Here is a 16,173-nt window from a genome sequence, read left to right on the forward strand (position 1 = left end):
TCCTGCGGCAGCGTCATGGTGAAGCTCCTCCCTTCATGTCAGACTATCTCAATGACAAATTCATGTTGTTTCCCCAAAGGAAGGAGGTCTTGTCTTGTTATTTTTAAGCTCGGGGGCTCAGAGATGAAAGCTGAGCCTTGTGACCGCCTGTCAGCGCCGAGGTTCAACAGCCTGACAGACCAGTCTGACGTCCTGGTGCTTGTTTTACTGCTCATATCTGTGGGTGTGATATCCGCCCCGCTGCTGCAGGGTCGCCGTTCCTGCAGCGAAGCGGCTGAAAGCTCCTCGCCTCTCGCGGCACAAAGAAAGCAGCTCAGGTTGCATTGTGACTGAAAGACAGCGAGCACACCCCGCTGAGACCGCTGGAAACAAGACGAGGGCTTCCCAGGACCGAGATACTCACCCAGGTCACGCTTCCTGCTTAACAAGATGTTCAGATTCATGTTGAAATGTTTTCTGACTAATACAGCGTAAAAATGACTTCCTGTTCTTCCTAACCAGTTGAAGCCCTTGTTGCCACAGCCCGTAGCCTCCACAGTGAGCAGCTAGATGATGAGCAGTAACAACCTGACTGCCCCTCCTCACCACAGACCTCCTACATATCTTCATATTCTGAAATCTCCTCGATATCTCCTCAGACATGTGAGGACTGGGCGACTAAACCGTAGTTTGCTCATTAACAGCAGCTTCTCAAACACAGAGTCCCTCTCGAGGTGTTGGAGTCTGGTTGGTGTACAGTTAATGAACTGTGGAGCAGTTTTGGACGTCGTCACATGTTCGTGTCCGCAGGCTGTTTTCAACAACAAACACAAAGCTGCCAGGACGACCAGATTCACCGCGGGCACGAAACCGTCCCGGTGCTACAGACACGACCAGAACCAAGACGTCAGGAGTGAGGTGTGATCTTACCTGACACAGGAGACAGCACCATGTTCCCCGACCTCTGAACTTCATCGAATTTACTGAAGATGACGTTGAGCCTGGACAGAGAGCAGGAACAGACAGTTACCAGCAGGTGGTGCTGTGATACAAACAGGCCCGCAGCACAGAGTCGGATCATATCTGACTCCACAGAGAGCCGATAACTAGGCCAGAGGAACATCCCAGAATAACAGGCGACGGTCACGGCTGTGCTGGCTGATATTAACGGGACAAACACCGATTATCACAGCGTGGACCACATGTGATGTCTGCGCACTGTTCAGGAGGAAACTACTCTGATTCAGATGAGTGTCTGTGACAGAAAGTGTTTAAAAGTGGATCAGAAGAGAGGCTTGTGTGTGAAATGTTTAAAATAAACTGTCACACATTCTCTGGCTTCAGCTCCACAGATGCTTTGTTTTATATCACTGAAAATGAGACATTTGAAGACAATCTTGCAACTTCTGATCTGCACTTTTTATTATTTTCTGTCAATTTATAGACTTAATAAATCATCAATCGAGTGAAATAATCGGTCCGGACCGACCCTGACGTTGCGTTTGGGGTCCTGGACATCCTGTAAATGCAACCGTGCTTCATCAGCTTTAAACATCATGATTTATTTAATAATTTAGTTACTTATCAACGTGACTTTGAATGATTTTCAGATTCTTTCTGTTTGTCGTTGACGGTATTTTCTAAGCACCACTCGCTCTCATGAATCCAAAATAACCGAGACGATTTCTTGTATTGGAGAATTATTAAAGTGTGTTAAGGGTTAATTATTACTGAAATAATAGTTCGCTGTGTGTTTGCAGAGTCCTCCATTTAATAAGTTAGTCGTGCCTGTTCACAGTGTGCACTTGAACGCACCGTGACTGAGGCAGACCCTTCTTTCCCAGGTCCATCCTCACTCGCTCTCCAACGTGGCGGTAGATCTCAATGAGGCAGTTCATGGCTCCGTCACGCACCTGCAGGACAACAAACATAAAGCTGTGGCGGTGAACAACAGGCAGAAACGTTTTGTGCATTTCACCTCTGACCTTCTGGACATCACATGTCATCACTTCATCATTTTATCCTGATAGACATCTGTGTAAAACTGCGTTGTACTCATCGTATGGATTCTTGAGTTACGGCAGAAACTGTGTTTTATGAGGCCACCAAACGTTAATCAGTTCTACTTTAAGTCAAAGTGGATATTTATAACTAATCTGAAGAACTTCCCTCAATGTGTTCTGGAGGTATCAGGACAGACGGACAACCTGAACTCATAACGACACCTCCAGCCACAGATACAAACAAACTTTACAAAAGATCCTCCTTTCTGAGAGTCAACGTCTGGTTTATCATTTACTTCCATCATATATATTTATATAAAAAACGGACTAAACTGACTTAATTCTCTTAAATTAAAGGAATTCTGATTTTAGTCATTCAACAACATGATGCTATTGTGCTACAAGTGTTTCTCTCCTGAAAATCATATCAAATGTAAACTTAAGTAGTTTTCCTTCAGGTTGTCTTTAAAAAATATCTTCTGAGTCACAATAAAGAGAAACGCTCTAAAAACGATGACTTCATATCCCAAAATAAGGAGCGAGTCATGATCTCAGAACCGTCTACACACCGAGGATGTGGATCAGACGACCGATCGCGGACTGTTTAGTTTTCTTTTGTGCTTTTTGGACGGTGAAGCGTTACCACGGTGACGGCTGCTCCTGCTGCTTCACATGTGATGGTGATTACACAAAATAAACTGAATCATGGGGGGCATATGGTGGCAGTTAGCGGTTGGTCTGAGAAGGATCTCATTGTGCTGCGACACTAAGTCAATAACTCTCTTGAGACAGTTAGTTCCTGATTGTAAGACTTATAGGCTCTTTTTTCTTCATCTGTCTTATTTTGTGCCAGTTTAAAATCCAATAGAAATGAAATCTAATTCTGAGTGAGAACACAATCAAAATGAAATACTGCCTCCAGTCACCACCACGTGTGTCGAGTGTGTTTTAAGATGTTAAGTTTGTTTCCAGCTGGTAAACTGAAATGAAAATGCTTCCTGCACTCATCGTTCTCATGATGATGGCTCGTAAGGCGCTGCGCGACAAGTGTTTGGCCTCAGGAAGGGCAGTTCATGGGCCTGGCTTCCTGTCCTCAACAGGAAGCGTGGTTCCGGTGATGACAGACGTCTGCAGCCTATCAGGAGACGACAAACTCAGCGGGGGGACGAGGAGACCCCGCGACTGAAAGGTGTGATGCCTGTGAGGTATCGTGAGTCTGGCTGCAGGTAAAGGTTTTGTGATTTGGAAAAGGAAACCTGGTTCGTGGCGTGAGGTGTAACTCGTGTGTGTGACCAGCAGAGGGCAGTCAAAGACCAATAATCAGGCCGTACCTGACTGGTGGGGTCTCCGAGGAGGTTACAGATGTGAGGCACGATTTTACTGAGCGTCAGACTCTGAGATCCAAACCTGAAGGACAAAACACAACAAGAACCTCTGAGTAAAACACGAGTTTGTGACTGAGTCCAGACTTAAAATACACCAGAACGCGACGTCTTCACTCACACATTCAGGGTGGAGATGAGGCAGAGGCAGAGTCCTTCTCTGGTCCTGTTGTTCTTGTGTTTGAAGCCGCCCATCATTCGCTCCCACACGAACTGAAAACACAAAGTTCAGATTGAAATGATCAGAACGCGATGGATCTCCTCTCACTGAACTGAACCAGCGTGTGTGCTGAGGTGCACCTGTGGGTTTGCAGCCTGGTCCATGATCTTCAGCAGAAGTGCTTGGTCCTGGTCTCGAACTTGGTCCTTGGCGTCTCCTAACCGATCGATGAGGCTCGGCAGAACTGAGGAGACACGAACAGAAGTGAAGGAGATTTTTAGTCTTCAGCCTTAATAAATTAAAATAAATACAATTTAAAGCAGAATAAATGTGTTTTAAAGATTTATTAGAATTTATTAATTTAATCTCCTTTTTTAATCTGTTACTGAACTCATTCCAGGTAAATCTACATGAACATTGTCAGCTTTAATGTCTAAAATGTCAATTTAAGAATTAAAGAAACAATTTAACTAATAAAATAAAGTTGAATATTCATGTCTTTATCTGGTGTTTATATTCAAGATATAAAGGTTGAAACAGAAGAATAAATAAATGTTTTATATAGATTTATTGTAGCTTGTGCCTTTAAACATTATATCTAATATTATATAATTGACTTAATAAACTCATAAAACACATTTAATATTAATATTTCTATCTTTAACTAGTGTATATTTTTACATTTGTGCTGAACTCATAAGTAAATATACATAGATAGATATACGTAGATTGTGCCTTTGAATGTTTTTAAGTATTTTTCACAGACATATTTTACATATTTGTTTATTTATGAATGTATTTTCCATATTAAACTGTATTTTGTGTTTGTAAACAGTAAAAGGATAAAGTGGATGAGCTCACCTGTTCCCACCTGCGTCCTGAACCTCTCCTGCAGTCTGCTGACCAGAGCGGACAGGATGTCCATCCCCAACAGAACCACCTGAGGAGGACAAGTCAACAGCAAACATGTTAAAAAAAATAATTAATTAATTTAAAAAAGTGAAGAAAAAGAAGAAAAACAACAACATGAAGAAGGAAACCCATCAGAATCAGTTCACAGCACAGACGGATGGACTCGGACCGGCTGCAGCCTCAGAGCAGCACAGGAGCAGTGGATTTGAATCTGAGCTGCAAAGGATTATGGGTAATGACACCAGAGCATGGATTTCCATTAAAAAGAGGGTGAAATAGTCAAAATAAAGGAGTTGTGTTCGGTTAAACTTGAGGGAAATCACCTCATGTGTCGTTCAGTGGGGTCAGAGCGGTGAGCTCACACTGCACCCTGACTGAAGAGCCCGTCCAGGCTCTACTAGCTGCCTCCACCACCTCCTGCTGCAACTTTCCTTGTCTTGGGGTGGTTTGGGAGGCTTGATGAACGTGTAGTGAGAGTCTCCCTGCTGACACCAGAGTCAACACATACGCACCACCTGAGCTCTGCTCAGATCCTGGTGCAATTTTTGGAACTTCTCTTTGACAGAAAGAGAAAAACACTCGTAACAAGAACAAAAGACCGGACCTCCTCTGCTGCCGCCTGCTGGACGGAGAGCAGAAGACGTCTGCTGCACCCTCACAGGACAGCAGCACGTGTTGCACGATATGATGATTTCATTTATTCACTGAATATCAACAACTGTAATAAACTGTCAACTCGGTCATCTGCAGGTCGACGGTGAGCTCAGATGTTCAGGACGAGAAGAAACCAGCAAACCTTCATCTGGAGGTCAACTGACCTTTTTTACACCTGATCTCTGAACCACAAAATATCCAAAGTATTTACTTTACTGACGTTTGAAATGAAGAACAGCAGCAAACCTCCTGAACCAGTGAAGATTTGTCACCTAAATTAAACTGTCTGTATTGATCAACAGCTGAACGCTCTTTTAATCGACACGATCATTGGCGACACCTGAGCTCTATAATAAAGACGTGTTTTATACTGATGTGTTATTGATCGTGCCGTTAAACGTTATATCTGCTTGTTTTAAAATTAAGAAAACAACTAATAAACTATAAAAAAACATTTATTAGTGATATTTTAATCTTTAACACCTGAAATCTAAACCACAGTCTTAAAAATGAGCTTCACAGTTTGACATCTTTAAATCAATTGTCTCAAAATATTTAATTTACTAACGTTTAAAACAAGGAAAAGCATTTGTCACTTTAGCTTGAATATGTATTTATTTTATCCAACACTGGCTGCCTGTTCACTCCCTGTTGATCCTGACGTTGGACCTTTAATCACACATAAACCAGCTGCTACAGGACGTCTGCTTTATGTAACTGATGCTTCGTGAATCAGTTCCTTGATTAATTGTGTCAGTCAGTCGACAGAAAATCAATCGGCAGCGATTTTTCTTTGGTTCCAGCTTCTGAAATCTGCTGCTTTTCTGTTTGATATCACTGTAAAATTAATGTATCGTATGTAATGTATTTCTGGCTGTTTGTCACTAAAACAAAACATCTACAGAGAGTGAGTAACTGTTAGTCGTAGCCTTCCTTAATGTGATCGTTAAGGAGCCTCTGATGTACATGTCCACTTCTACCACCAGCCTGTATTGATCCATTAATTCACAGCCTGTCTGACTGCTCACTGCTCGTCAATCAATTAACGAGAACCACCACGAAGCAGCTGTCCACACATCTGAAGGGTTTTACTACCACCAGCCACTCACACAAACTCATCTCCACATCCTGAAGAGATGTCCCCCCCCCCGCTGGGACAGAAACTGGGCTAATGGTGCTGGTAAATTAAGCTCAGAGCCGCCGCCACGTTCGCCTGGGAGCCTCGTCCCCATTACAGAGCCGCAGATACCAACCAGACCGGAGGACGCTGCGTTTCCAGGGCAGCGCAGGAAGCAGCTATATGATTGGACGTGTAAGTATATGTGTGTGTGAGTGTGTGTGCAGCTGTGTGTCCTTTTGATGAGCTCCACTCAGTCTCATCTGCTCCCTCACACCAAACTCCATTCAAAAATCTGGCAATTTAAGCTTTCCTTGATGCTCAACTTCACAAATTTTTCCCCAAATAAAGAACGAGATTTATAATTCAGTCGTCGAGGAAACAATCTCACCACGGCCTCAATTTGGGAGCTGTTCTGATATATATCGTGCATCCCTATAGAAACAGTGTGTTTATGTATATAACCTGTGTATAAATATAAACACAGAAGTATTTTCACTTCCTGATATAGAAAGCTGCATCAGCCCCAGAATCTCCAGACGTGAGAAAACATGAGAACAAACGTCACGTCGTCATGATTTTATAGTTATTTGCAATCAAAATGAAACTTGTGATGCAAAAAAATAATCATTCCCACGAATCATGAGTCGGAATATCTTTCACAATATTCCCAGTATTTTTCCCTGAGGCTCTCGAACAAGTTAATCTAACAGCCACTGAGCAGAAACTTATCCAGAAGACGAAGAATTCAAGTTTTGTGACGTCTTTTTTTACACGTCTTTCCAAGGTTCACTGCTGATGTCCAAGTGATGAAGATTAAACTTCAGTTTCAGACGTCTGAAGAGCTCAAAATTAAAGGTTTTTACAGCAGAAGCTACAGGGAGGACTGAGGATGGATCAGCTTCAGGTCGGCTGATATTCACAGGTTTGCATCTTCTGTCTCTACTGTTGACTGTTAATCTGCAATATTGTCTTCCTGAGTTGCTTGATTGTCAAAGCTCTTTGTAAACTCTGAACTTCATGATTGTGGACGTCTCTTGGACATGTCTCTGCTCAGTGGGTGTGTCTGAGGGACAGTCGACCTGTCCAGCTGACAGGGACGTGTCTCACCTTGAAGTTGCTGGAGTTGACCCAGGAGCTGGCCACCGCGTCCACCGTCCTGTCCAGCAGGCTCTGGTCCTGCTCCAGCTCGGGGGACTTGTCCTCGTCCAGGATGAGCTCTATGACCTCCGGGCCCACCTGGAGCCTCCTCCCCAGGTCCTTCTGCATCACCTGCTCCAGCACGTACTCCATGCCCACCACCTCCTCCTCCATGGCTGCAGGAAACTCAGTCAGACTTCCAGCTGGCCTTCCCGTCAGGCTGACCTGGTTGTATCAGCTGCGGTCTCTACGAGGCGGCTGCCGGTGCTGAGTGAGCCGGGGAGAGCACCGTGATGAGCACCGTGATGTCCTGCGGTGGAGGGCTGCAGTGAACGCAGCACTTCATTCTCCTGCAGCGACATTTCAGAAGAAAACACCAAGTTTCACAGCAGCACATCAACACGAGGAGCGAACGGCCATTTTACCGACGTGTGTTTCATACGAGCTGAATTAAACACGCTAATGCTGCTTTGAGCGGAGCTAACCGGCCGTTAAGTGACTTAACGCGAACTAAATGTCAAAACAGTTCATGTAGCCGTTAGCTGCCGAGCTAGCACACTAGCTCGCTACTAGCAAAACACAGTTGGTTCAGCGTTAGCTCGGCGGGCTAAGTTAGTTAGCTCGCTAAGTTCCCTACGGCCACGGTGACAGCTCTGACGTCACTCACCTGTTCACAGCGGGTTAACTGATGAGTTATCGATCAGTGGCCGGTTATAGATCCGCTCACCGGATGGACTGAACGGTTCCCAGAAAAAAAAGTGGCGATGCTGCCTCCGGCCACGAAGTACCGTTACTTCACATCCCAGCCCGGCGGGAGCTCGTCGCGTCACGGCAGTTAAGAGTCCTGTCGGTTGATCCTGACGCCATTTTAACGTCAGAAACCGTCCGCTGCCCGTTCTGGACCCAGTCCGCCGGATTAAAGAGGACAAAATGATTATTAACTGGAGAAAATCACAACGTGTCCCACGGCAGCCGCCGTACAGTCTGCAGTGAGGGGAGCCGCAGAACGACGACACCTGCCGGCAGAGCTGAGAACTGCACCTCCCCCCGCAGCAGAGCGCGATCATTTGAGCTGACTGTTCCTTTAATTTCCTCAAAAACTGTCAAGTGAAATAACTCAAAATTTAACATGATCACAGTCCGAGTCACCGTGAACACGAGTCAGTGCAAATACAGCAAGAATCTTTAAAAGAAGAAAGAAAAACTGGTCAAATTAGAGGAAATTATAAATGGTCTGCTATAATTTGAGCTGACTTTTCCTTTAATTTCCTCAAAAACTGCAATTAAATAACTTAACATTTTGTTAAGTTATAGTTGAAATCATCCTCAACAAGATTCCATAAAAAAAAATCAGAAAACTTCTTGTAAGAAAAAAATATGACTGTTTTAATTTGAGCTGATTTTTCCTTTAAGTTCTCAAAAACTTCAAAAAAATAAACAGAACTTCATTGAAAATTTCAGAAAACATCTTAAAATTCAGAAAAATGACAGGTCACATGTGAGTAAATTTCTCACTTACTGTATTTTACCTGACTGTTTTTCAGACGTCACATTCAACAAGACTCGTGTCATCATCTGTTTTCCAGAGAAAATATAAATCTTGACTTTTAAGAAATAACTAAAACCCAAATCAGACCATATTTTAGATTTTGCTCATCTCTATTGACCACGAAAAATAAAAAAACAGTGAATTTCAATTAAAACTTTTGGATTTTAAGATGAAAAATCAAACGGCAACTCGTGTTTTTGTTTTTTAATTCCTGTTTCTGAAAAGAAAACTGAAGTGACTAAAAGACATGATGGATTCATGAAATACACACACATACATATAAACACAATAACAATGAAAATATATTGTGCAAAACAGAAAAAGAGGAAAAACAGGCTGTTGTGTGTTTTAGTTTGCATGTAAAGAAGAAACGATGTGAACATTAATTCGCAGCTTCAGGAGTTTTCTCTGTTTTTTGTCCTTACAGTCGTCGCCATCTTGTTTTTTGGAGCCAGAAGAAGCTTTTTGTTTAATGAGGATTTATTGTGCGTTTAATATCACAGACTGTATAGTTGGAGTGGAGTGGCAGTGTTCCCTCCTTCATCGAGTTCATGTTCAGTTTTGCTCAAATATATGAAAAAAGTAATAAAGAAGTTTAAAATCTGTACGTATTTCTGATCTTTTGAGCTCTTTGTCTGTTCATTTTTCAGATTTTCTTGTGTCATGGTTCCCGTCTTGTTTTCCCTCTGCTCAGTACGACACATCAGAAAAGGGGAGGGCTGTCTGTCAGCTGCAGGTGGTCCTCTACAGACTGAAGGAGTCGGTGTCAAGAGGTCCAGTATTCTCTGTGGAAGCGGGTCATGTCCCACCGGGCTCTGGGATGACGACAAAAATCATTCATTTCATGGTGAACGGGCGGCTGGAGCAGGCCGAGTTTGGAGCCGACTGCTCTGCTGCTGATGTCAAAGGTAAGACGGACGACCGCTCGCTTTAAAGACATCAGATGTAAATGATTTAAACTACGTGACCACTGATGTTTCATTCAAACGGTGAATCCGGTCTCGCGTGAAGGCGTCACTGCTGTGTAGTCGGATCATTTCATGCTCATGAATGTTCCCGCGGGTTCTGTGGATGAGGCCGACCTCCATGTGGCTCTGACAGCTGCTCAGGTTTAAGGACTCTGAACCACGTGACAGCGAGGCCCTCGACCTTTAGAGACGACAGTAAGAAGACAGGTGGATTTAAGGATGTGAGACCAAACTGTCAGTGGAGAAACATCTGAACCAGTTTACATCATTTCTATTATCACAGAGCGATGGATGTATGAAACTACTGTATAGCCTTTTGGTGCCATGACCTCAACCAAACAGGAAGTCAGCCATTTTGAAGTTATTCTAATCCAGTTATCCAGTTCACTTTACTGTCATGGAGGAAAGAAAACAGAAAATGTTCTCATGTGACCAGCTGGAATCAGATGATCAGAATAGTTCCCTCATCGATTGATCGTCGCAGCTCTGATCTGAACTGTGTCTTGATGACGTTCTCTCAGGATTTATTTACTCTGTCCACTAATCGTTGATCGTCTCACAGTCCTGACGTGTCCTGAACCCTCCGTCTGACAGATCTGTTCCGGGCGGCGGCGGAGGCGGGGCCGCACCACATCCTGAAGATGTACAACACCAACGGCGGCGTGGTGAACATCTCCCCCCAGCTGGAGGCCAACAGCGAGGACTCGTTCTACCGGCTGGAGGTGGTGGCGTCGGATCTAAAGAGTGAGGGCTGCAGAGCTGTTTCCAAAATCTAAGAGTCCATTTTGTAAAGAAAATCTTCGTTTCAGAGCTGCGTCATGAACGTTGTGATGTTTTGGAAACCTCGGACCCCTAAAGATGGTAAATCTTGGTTGTGTTTGTTTGTCCATGTGCAGGTGTGCCGACAGAGCTGGACAACATGGAGTACAGGTGAGTGCGTCCTGTAAAGGTGATGTTGTAAAGCGTCTGGGTGAGAAGGACTCACTGCTGTGTCCTGTCTCCGTCTTCAGGCTGCATCACCTGGAGAGCAAAGTGATCGAAGACGTGGGGAAGACTCCCGACATCATCTGTGAGCTGAAGAGCCAGGTGGAGTCCTTCAAGAGGAAGCTGGAGGTTCGTGTCTCTAATCCTACGAAGACATCAGCTGTCAGGGACAGTTTGTTCTGGTCTCCTGAGGAAGACGTGGATAAAAGCTGCTGGAGCCGCAGGACACGAACATTCAACCTCAATCAATGTCATTAAAACTCAATTTGTGAATATTTTCAGGGAGTTAGCACATTTCAAACCTGCAGCAGCAGAGATAACGCACAAGACACACTGCTTTATATGAAGTCAGCCAGAGCCAAGTGGAGGCCACACGTCCCCACAGTCACACTTCAGGTGTCTCATTTTCTTTAAATGTCAAAAATATGAGCTAAAAGATCAAAAATATGAGTTTACAAAAAGTTGAAATTATAAAAAGTCATAATAATGAGATAGTCACAATTGTTGAAGTCAAAATGATCAGAAAGTCAAACATGAGTTTAAATTGAGATAAAATAATTTCAACTTTACTTCTCAACAATTATGACTGTGTGTGAGTATTTGTATTAATAAAGCTCAGTTCTCGTCTTGTGTTTTCTTTTGCTGACTTGATAGCTGGCTCTGCCCATGGATGAGGACACATTTCAAGATGGCAGCTCATTCATTCCTATTAAAGCTGCTCACTGGGTGCATACGCCCAAATACATGTTCAAGTATTTTAGAAAAGAGCTAGAGCAGGATAGACATGAAATATACACAGTGTAGGTAAGAGTTTTCCAGTAACAATGAAGTTTAATTTCTCTCCCGTCAGAGTGTGGTGCACCTGAGCTGGATGGGTCTGTTCAAGGACGGCAGCGAGCAGCAGCCCTCCAAGTTCCCCCCGAAACCCAGAACTCCTCAGCTGAGCGTGGAGGAGGAGCGCCATCAAGTCCGCAGGAAGTTCATCAACATGAGGTGACTTCGGCGTCACAGAATTCTGACTTTAATCTCAGAATTATAACCTGTTTTAATTCTCAAAAGAACTCAAAGATGACAAAGTGTAAAGCACATTATTGTCCTTTGTGTGTTGCTGCAGCTCACTGCAGGTGACAGAAGAAGTGCGAGAGCACCTGAAAACTCCAATTTTTAACAACTGGTGAGTACAAACAATGTTAATACAGTGGCTTATAAGAGCCTTTATTGTCTAAGACTGACAATAGGACTATTATCTATTATGGATGGAGGTTTGGTTCTATTCTTGGCCCAGTTATATTTGCTTTATTGGGCCTTTTAAATGAAGTATTTTCTTTTATGCAGATGACACACTGCTTTACTTTTCCATCAAATATAATTTCAGCAAACTTACTGACCTGGACTCTATGAGCAGCTTGACGTCTTAAACTTTATCAATTTAAATAAAGACTACCTAACCCTCACCCTCCTTATCGCTGAACATGAGTTTGCTCAAAAGACCCTGCAGCAGTCTCCGGGACTTTTGACCTCTAACGTCAAAATGTACTGTAAGAATTCAGGCATCAGATTTGAGACTGGATTTGTCTGTTTATATTAAGGAACCTGTAAAATTGGGCTTTTCAGCTATGAATTCGTTCTGAGGTCAGATTCATTCTGTCTTTAGAGAGTGAGAGACATCAATCCTTACCAACTACCAAGAAATAATAAGATTCTAGTTATTATGACGAAGCTGCGGGGTACAGTTGCTGCGTCCGTTCAGTCTAAATGAAGAATCGTTTATCTGATTTTTAAGTTATCAAGACTTACTGATGTCTTCACGCGCTCAGACACCCATACACTCCTCTCACACCTGCTTCTGGGGTTGTCACCAGGCAGTGGGAGGAGGCGGAGATGCTGGTGCTCCTCCAGGTGATGTTCACCGACCTGGACTTCCTGACGGCGTTCCACATCGAGCTGGAAGTCCTGCAGAACTTCCTGTTTGAGGTGTACTGCCACTACAACAGCATCCCCTTCCACAACTTCAGGCACTGCTTCTGCGTCACTCAGATGGTACGAACAGGAGGAAGGAGTCAGTAATGTAACTAAGTATATTTACTCAAGTACTGTACGCAAGTACAACTTTGAGGTACTTGAACTTCACTTGAGTATTTCGCTTTTATAGAAATTAGAATGAAAGACATTTACTTCCACTAGACTGCAGTGTTTCTAAAACAGTCGGTAACAAAATGTCCACTCCTGCGACACTTTGCAGGTTAACAGAACAGTGCAATTATGTGGAAATGAAGCTGTATTCTGGTGTTTTTCTTTTGTTCTTCTTCCTCAGATGTACGGGCTGATCTGGCTCACGGACCTCAGGAGTAAATTATCAAGAATCGACGTGTTGATTATGTTGACCTCGGCACTGTGCCACGACCTCGACCACCCCGGCTACAACAACGTCTACCAGGTCACCTCACTGCCATTATCTCATCTGTTTGTCTCATAATCTGGGTTTGTTTATTCTTAAACTGTGTGTTCTCTTTAAATTTCACGCAGATCAATGCTCGGACTGACTTAGCTCTTCGCTACAACGACATTTCCCCCCTGGAAAACCACCACTGTGCGGTGGCGTTCGGCATCCTGTCCAAGGTAAAAAAAAGAGAAATTAAAAAATCCCGAGTGTGACTGAATGTCCAGAAAACAGAGGAGCAACGAAGGATCGTAATACCATTCTCGAAAGCAAACATTTGCAATGAACAAAGTGACGTACTGTACTGATAAAGTAAATGAAATCTAAACAAATATTTTTTCTGAATCAATTTTTCAAAAACAGTAAAAACACCAAAAATCTTTTTGATGAGACCTGAAAGGTAAAAAGTTGTTTCAAATGAAAATTGATGTAAATTAACTTTTGTTTTCAGCAGTAAATGTCACAAAATGACATTTACCAACACTTTACATCTTCATTTCAAGCCAATGGGAGTTTTGAATTAATCTGCATTTTTGTCAGAAAAAAGTGCAGTAAAATCTCTGTGAAACAAGATGGTGTCATCTGCAAAAAGTCATAGAAACGTAGATGAACATAAGGAACAAAAGGGTTCCAAGAATGGATCCCTGTGGACACCACAAGTTTCTACCTGCTGTTTTTGATTAGAAACATGATTTAAGATCATAAATACATCAATGTTTGAGAGAAAATGTTCAGTTTTTGACAATTATTCTCTTGATGACACCTAAAACAACTGATTTTTGAATGCAAAGGTACTGAAACTTCTTTGAAGCAAATACAATAAAATGGTCATCAAACATTTTACCCTGCAGATATTCAAGCAGTTAAATAAAAAACACTATTGGACGTTTCTGATGAAACACATTAAAATGTTGTAAAATGACTTTCTTTGCAGCCAGAGTGCAACATCCTGAAGAACCTGACCTCCGAGCAGTACAAACAGATCCGAGGAGGGATGATCAAGTAAGACCTCAGCTCAAATCCTCGTTCCCTTCATCCACGTGGAAGATGTTTTGTTTCTTCAGTTTAAAAAATATTTCCATTTTTAGGTGTATTCTGGCCACTGACATGGCGAGACACAACGAGATCCTCAACAAGTTCAAAGTCATGCAGCCGGTGTTCGACTTCACCAACAAGGACCACAAGGAAGTGGTAAAGAAATACACACTAGATTAATTTTAGACTTTAAAACAACTTTCATTTTCTGTCTTCACCTAAAACAGCAAAAACTTCCAAACTCCTTTTGTGTCCTATTTTACTGCCACACATCTATTTTCTGAGAATTCTGACTTTAATCAATATCAGGCAATGAGAAGTCTAAAATGAAATACACTAAATAACAACACAATAAAATAAGACTCTGGCTTGTAACGACTGTAACGGTAACCAGGAAAAATAAAAGCATGTATGACAAGGAACATCAAATGACCAAGAAAAACTTACCAGTGACTCTTATTCTGTTTCCAGCTGATGAAGATCATGGTCAAGGTGAGCGACATCTCCAACGAGGCGAGGCCGATGGAGGTGGCCGAGCCGTGGCTGGACTGTCTGCTGCAGGAGTTCTTCAACCAGGTCTCTACTCTCAGATCACTGGTCAATATACAGGAGGTGACAGTGTGCGGTCAACCTGAGGTTAACGTCGCTGTTTGAAAATGGCAGTTTAGCAAAATAACTGGTCATGAATGACAATGTAGGGATTATTAAAAATGTACTTTTTTGTCTTTATAGGCTAAAAATTTCAAAAAGTTTCCAAACTGCTAACGTTTTGCTACTTTAGCATTTATTTTTCTATTGCTTAAAAGTTTTGAATTCGATATCGAGGAAATTTTTAACTTTCCACACCGAGGTTTGATTTTTCAGCTCAATAGCAGCGTTTCTTTGAAATGATTGAAGGGCGTATATTAAAATGCAAGTACAACCCTTCATCGACGTGTCAGCCTTTGTTCTGGTTCTGTCGGCAGAGCGACACAGAGAAACTCAAAGGACTTCCAGTGACTCCCTTCATGGACCGAGACAAAGTGTCCAAACCGTCCTCTCAGACCAACTTCATCCGATTTGTCCTCCTGCCGCTCTTCAGCGAGCTCACCAAGCTCTTCCCGTGTCTGGAGGTAAATTACCCCTGTGGCTTTGTGCCAGAGTATCTCTTATAAGTAGATCTAATGTATTAACAGTTTTTTGACGTAACATGCCGAACAGAGATTTTTGAGGCCTAAAGTTCTGCTGTCTCATTGTTGTGCAGCAACATATTCTGGAGCCGGTGCGCCGGGCCCTGGAGTACTACTCCGACCTGGAGAGAGCCGGCAAGGAGGAGGAGGAGGGAACGACCAAGACATGAGGAGGACGAAGAGGAGCTGACTAACACTCAGTCTGGCCTGAGGATGTGTTCTGCATCTGAAATATAGGCATTTGAATTTTTGTAGGGCTGTATCACTTCACAGGTTTTAACGTTTGTTGATATTTTAATGGAGTTTTGCTTTTTGACAGCGATGAGAATCAGTTCAACGAAAGAAGTCGAGCAGAAATAGTTTGTTTTAGGGCTCGGCACCATATTATATCGTTATAATATATCATACATGTCAGAAGTGTTGGTTTTAAAGGCTCATCACAGTAAAGTCACGTCAGTATCTGAACATTGCTGATGATTATTGATCAAACATCTCATTGTGTTCATATTTTCTGAAAGTACCAAAAGTCATCCCTACAATATTGTCAACAAAAATATTGTGGTATGTGATTTTGTCACCCAGTCATAGCTTTAATGAGCTTCTGAGCAGACCTCAAAATAACAGGATATTTATCATGTAACGCAATAAAGACAAACATTGTGATTCAATTCTGAGATTAAA

General features: G+C 42.7%; 2 protein-coding genes across 18 annotated transcripts in view; one reads left to right on the top strand and one right to left on the bottom strand.

The window, feature by feature from the left end:
• Nucleotides 1-7,530, bottom strand: part of LOC311253020 (CLIP-associating protein 1-B-like) — a 37,532-nt gene extending 30,002 nt beyond the window's left edge. For all 13 annotated transcript variants that reach the window (XM_084346707.1, XM_084346700.1, XM_084346701.1 and 10 more), the window contains exons 1-7: nucleotides 7,318-7,530; nucleotides 4,386-4,464; nucleotides 3,665-3,768; nucleotides 3,486-3,577; nucleotides 3,314-3,389; nucleotides 1,795-1,892; nucleotides 910-980 (exon numbers count right to left, since the gene is read on the bottom strand). In XM_084346707.1, coding sequence (XP_084202833.1) covers nucleotides 910-980; nucleotides 1,795-1,892; nucleotides 3,314-3,389; nucleotides 3,486-3,577; nucleotides 3,665-3,768; nucleotides 4,386-4,464; nucleotides 7,318-7,521 — 724 coding nt within the window. In that variant the 5' untranslated portion in view covers nucleotides 7,522-7,530. The remainder of the gene's footprint in view (nucleotides 1-909; nucleotides 981-1,794; nucleotides 1,893-3,313; nucleotides 3,390-3,485; nucleotides 3,578-3,664; nucleotides 3,769-4,385; nucleotides 4,465-7,317) is intronic.
• Nucleotides 6,204-16,166, top strand: LOC311253023 (high affinity cGMP-specific 3',5'-cyclic phosphodiesterase 9A-like). 5 transcript variants are annotated; one of them, XM_084346713.1, is made up of 18 exons: nucleotides 6,204-6,402; nucleotides 6,995-7,114; nucleotides 9,591-9,804; nucleotides 10,459-10,608; nucleotides 10,761-10,794; nucleotides 10,875-10,977; nucleotides 11,131-11,244; nucleotides 11,503-11,574; nucleotides 11,699-11,841; nucleotides 11,963-12,022; nucleotides 12,711-12,888; nucleotides 13,163-13,285; nucleotides 13,375-13,467; nucleotides 14,223-14,290; nucleotides 14,377-14,479; nucleotides 14,795-14,899; nucleotides 15,289-15,435; nucleotides 15,567-16,166. In XM_084346713.1, the coding sequence occupies exons 2-18, from the start codon at nucleotides 7,100-7,102 to the stop codon at nucleotides 15,660-15,662; spliced, it is 1,818 nt and encodes a 605-aa protein (XP_084202839.1). In that variant the 5' UTR covers nucleotides 6,204-6,402; nucleotides 6,995-7,099; the 3' UTR covers nucleotides 15,663-16,166. The 5 variants fall into 5 exon arrangements, with proteins under 5 accessions (XP_084202839.1, XP_084202838.1, XP_084202840.1 ...); XM_084346712.1 differs by lacking the exon at nucleotides 6,204-6,402 and having other exon boundaries at nucleotides 6,876-7,114; XM_084346715.1 differs by lacking the exon at nucleotides 6,204-6,402 and having other exon boundaries at nucleotides 6,879-7,132.
• The last annotated feature ends 7 nt before the right edge of the window (nucleotides 16,167-16,173 follow it).

The sequence above is a fragment of the Pagrus pagrus genome, assembly GCF_965226575.1.
Source record: "Pagrus pagrus genome assembly, chromosome: 24".
NCBI classification, from domain to species: Eukaryota; Metazoa; Chordata; class Actinopteri; order Spariformes; family Sparidae; genus Pagrus; species Pagrus pagrus.

Excerpts from the sequence above, each read along its gene's own strand:
- LOC311253023 (XM_084346713.1), top strand. Across the intron at positions 10,609-10,760 it reads GGTGGCGTCGGATCTAAAGA|GTGTGCCGACAGAGCTGGAC; the intron begins GTGAGGGCTGCA and ends GTCCATGTGCAG. Across the intron at positions 14,900-15,288 it reads TGCAGGAGTTCTTCAACCAG|AGCGACACAGAGAAACTCAA; the intron begins GTCTCTACTCTC and ends TTCTGTCGGCAG.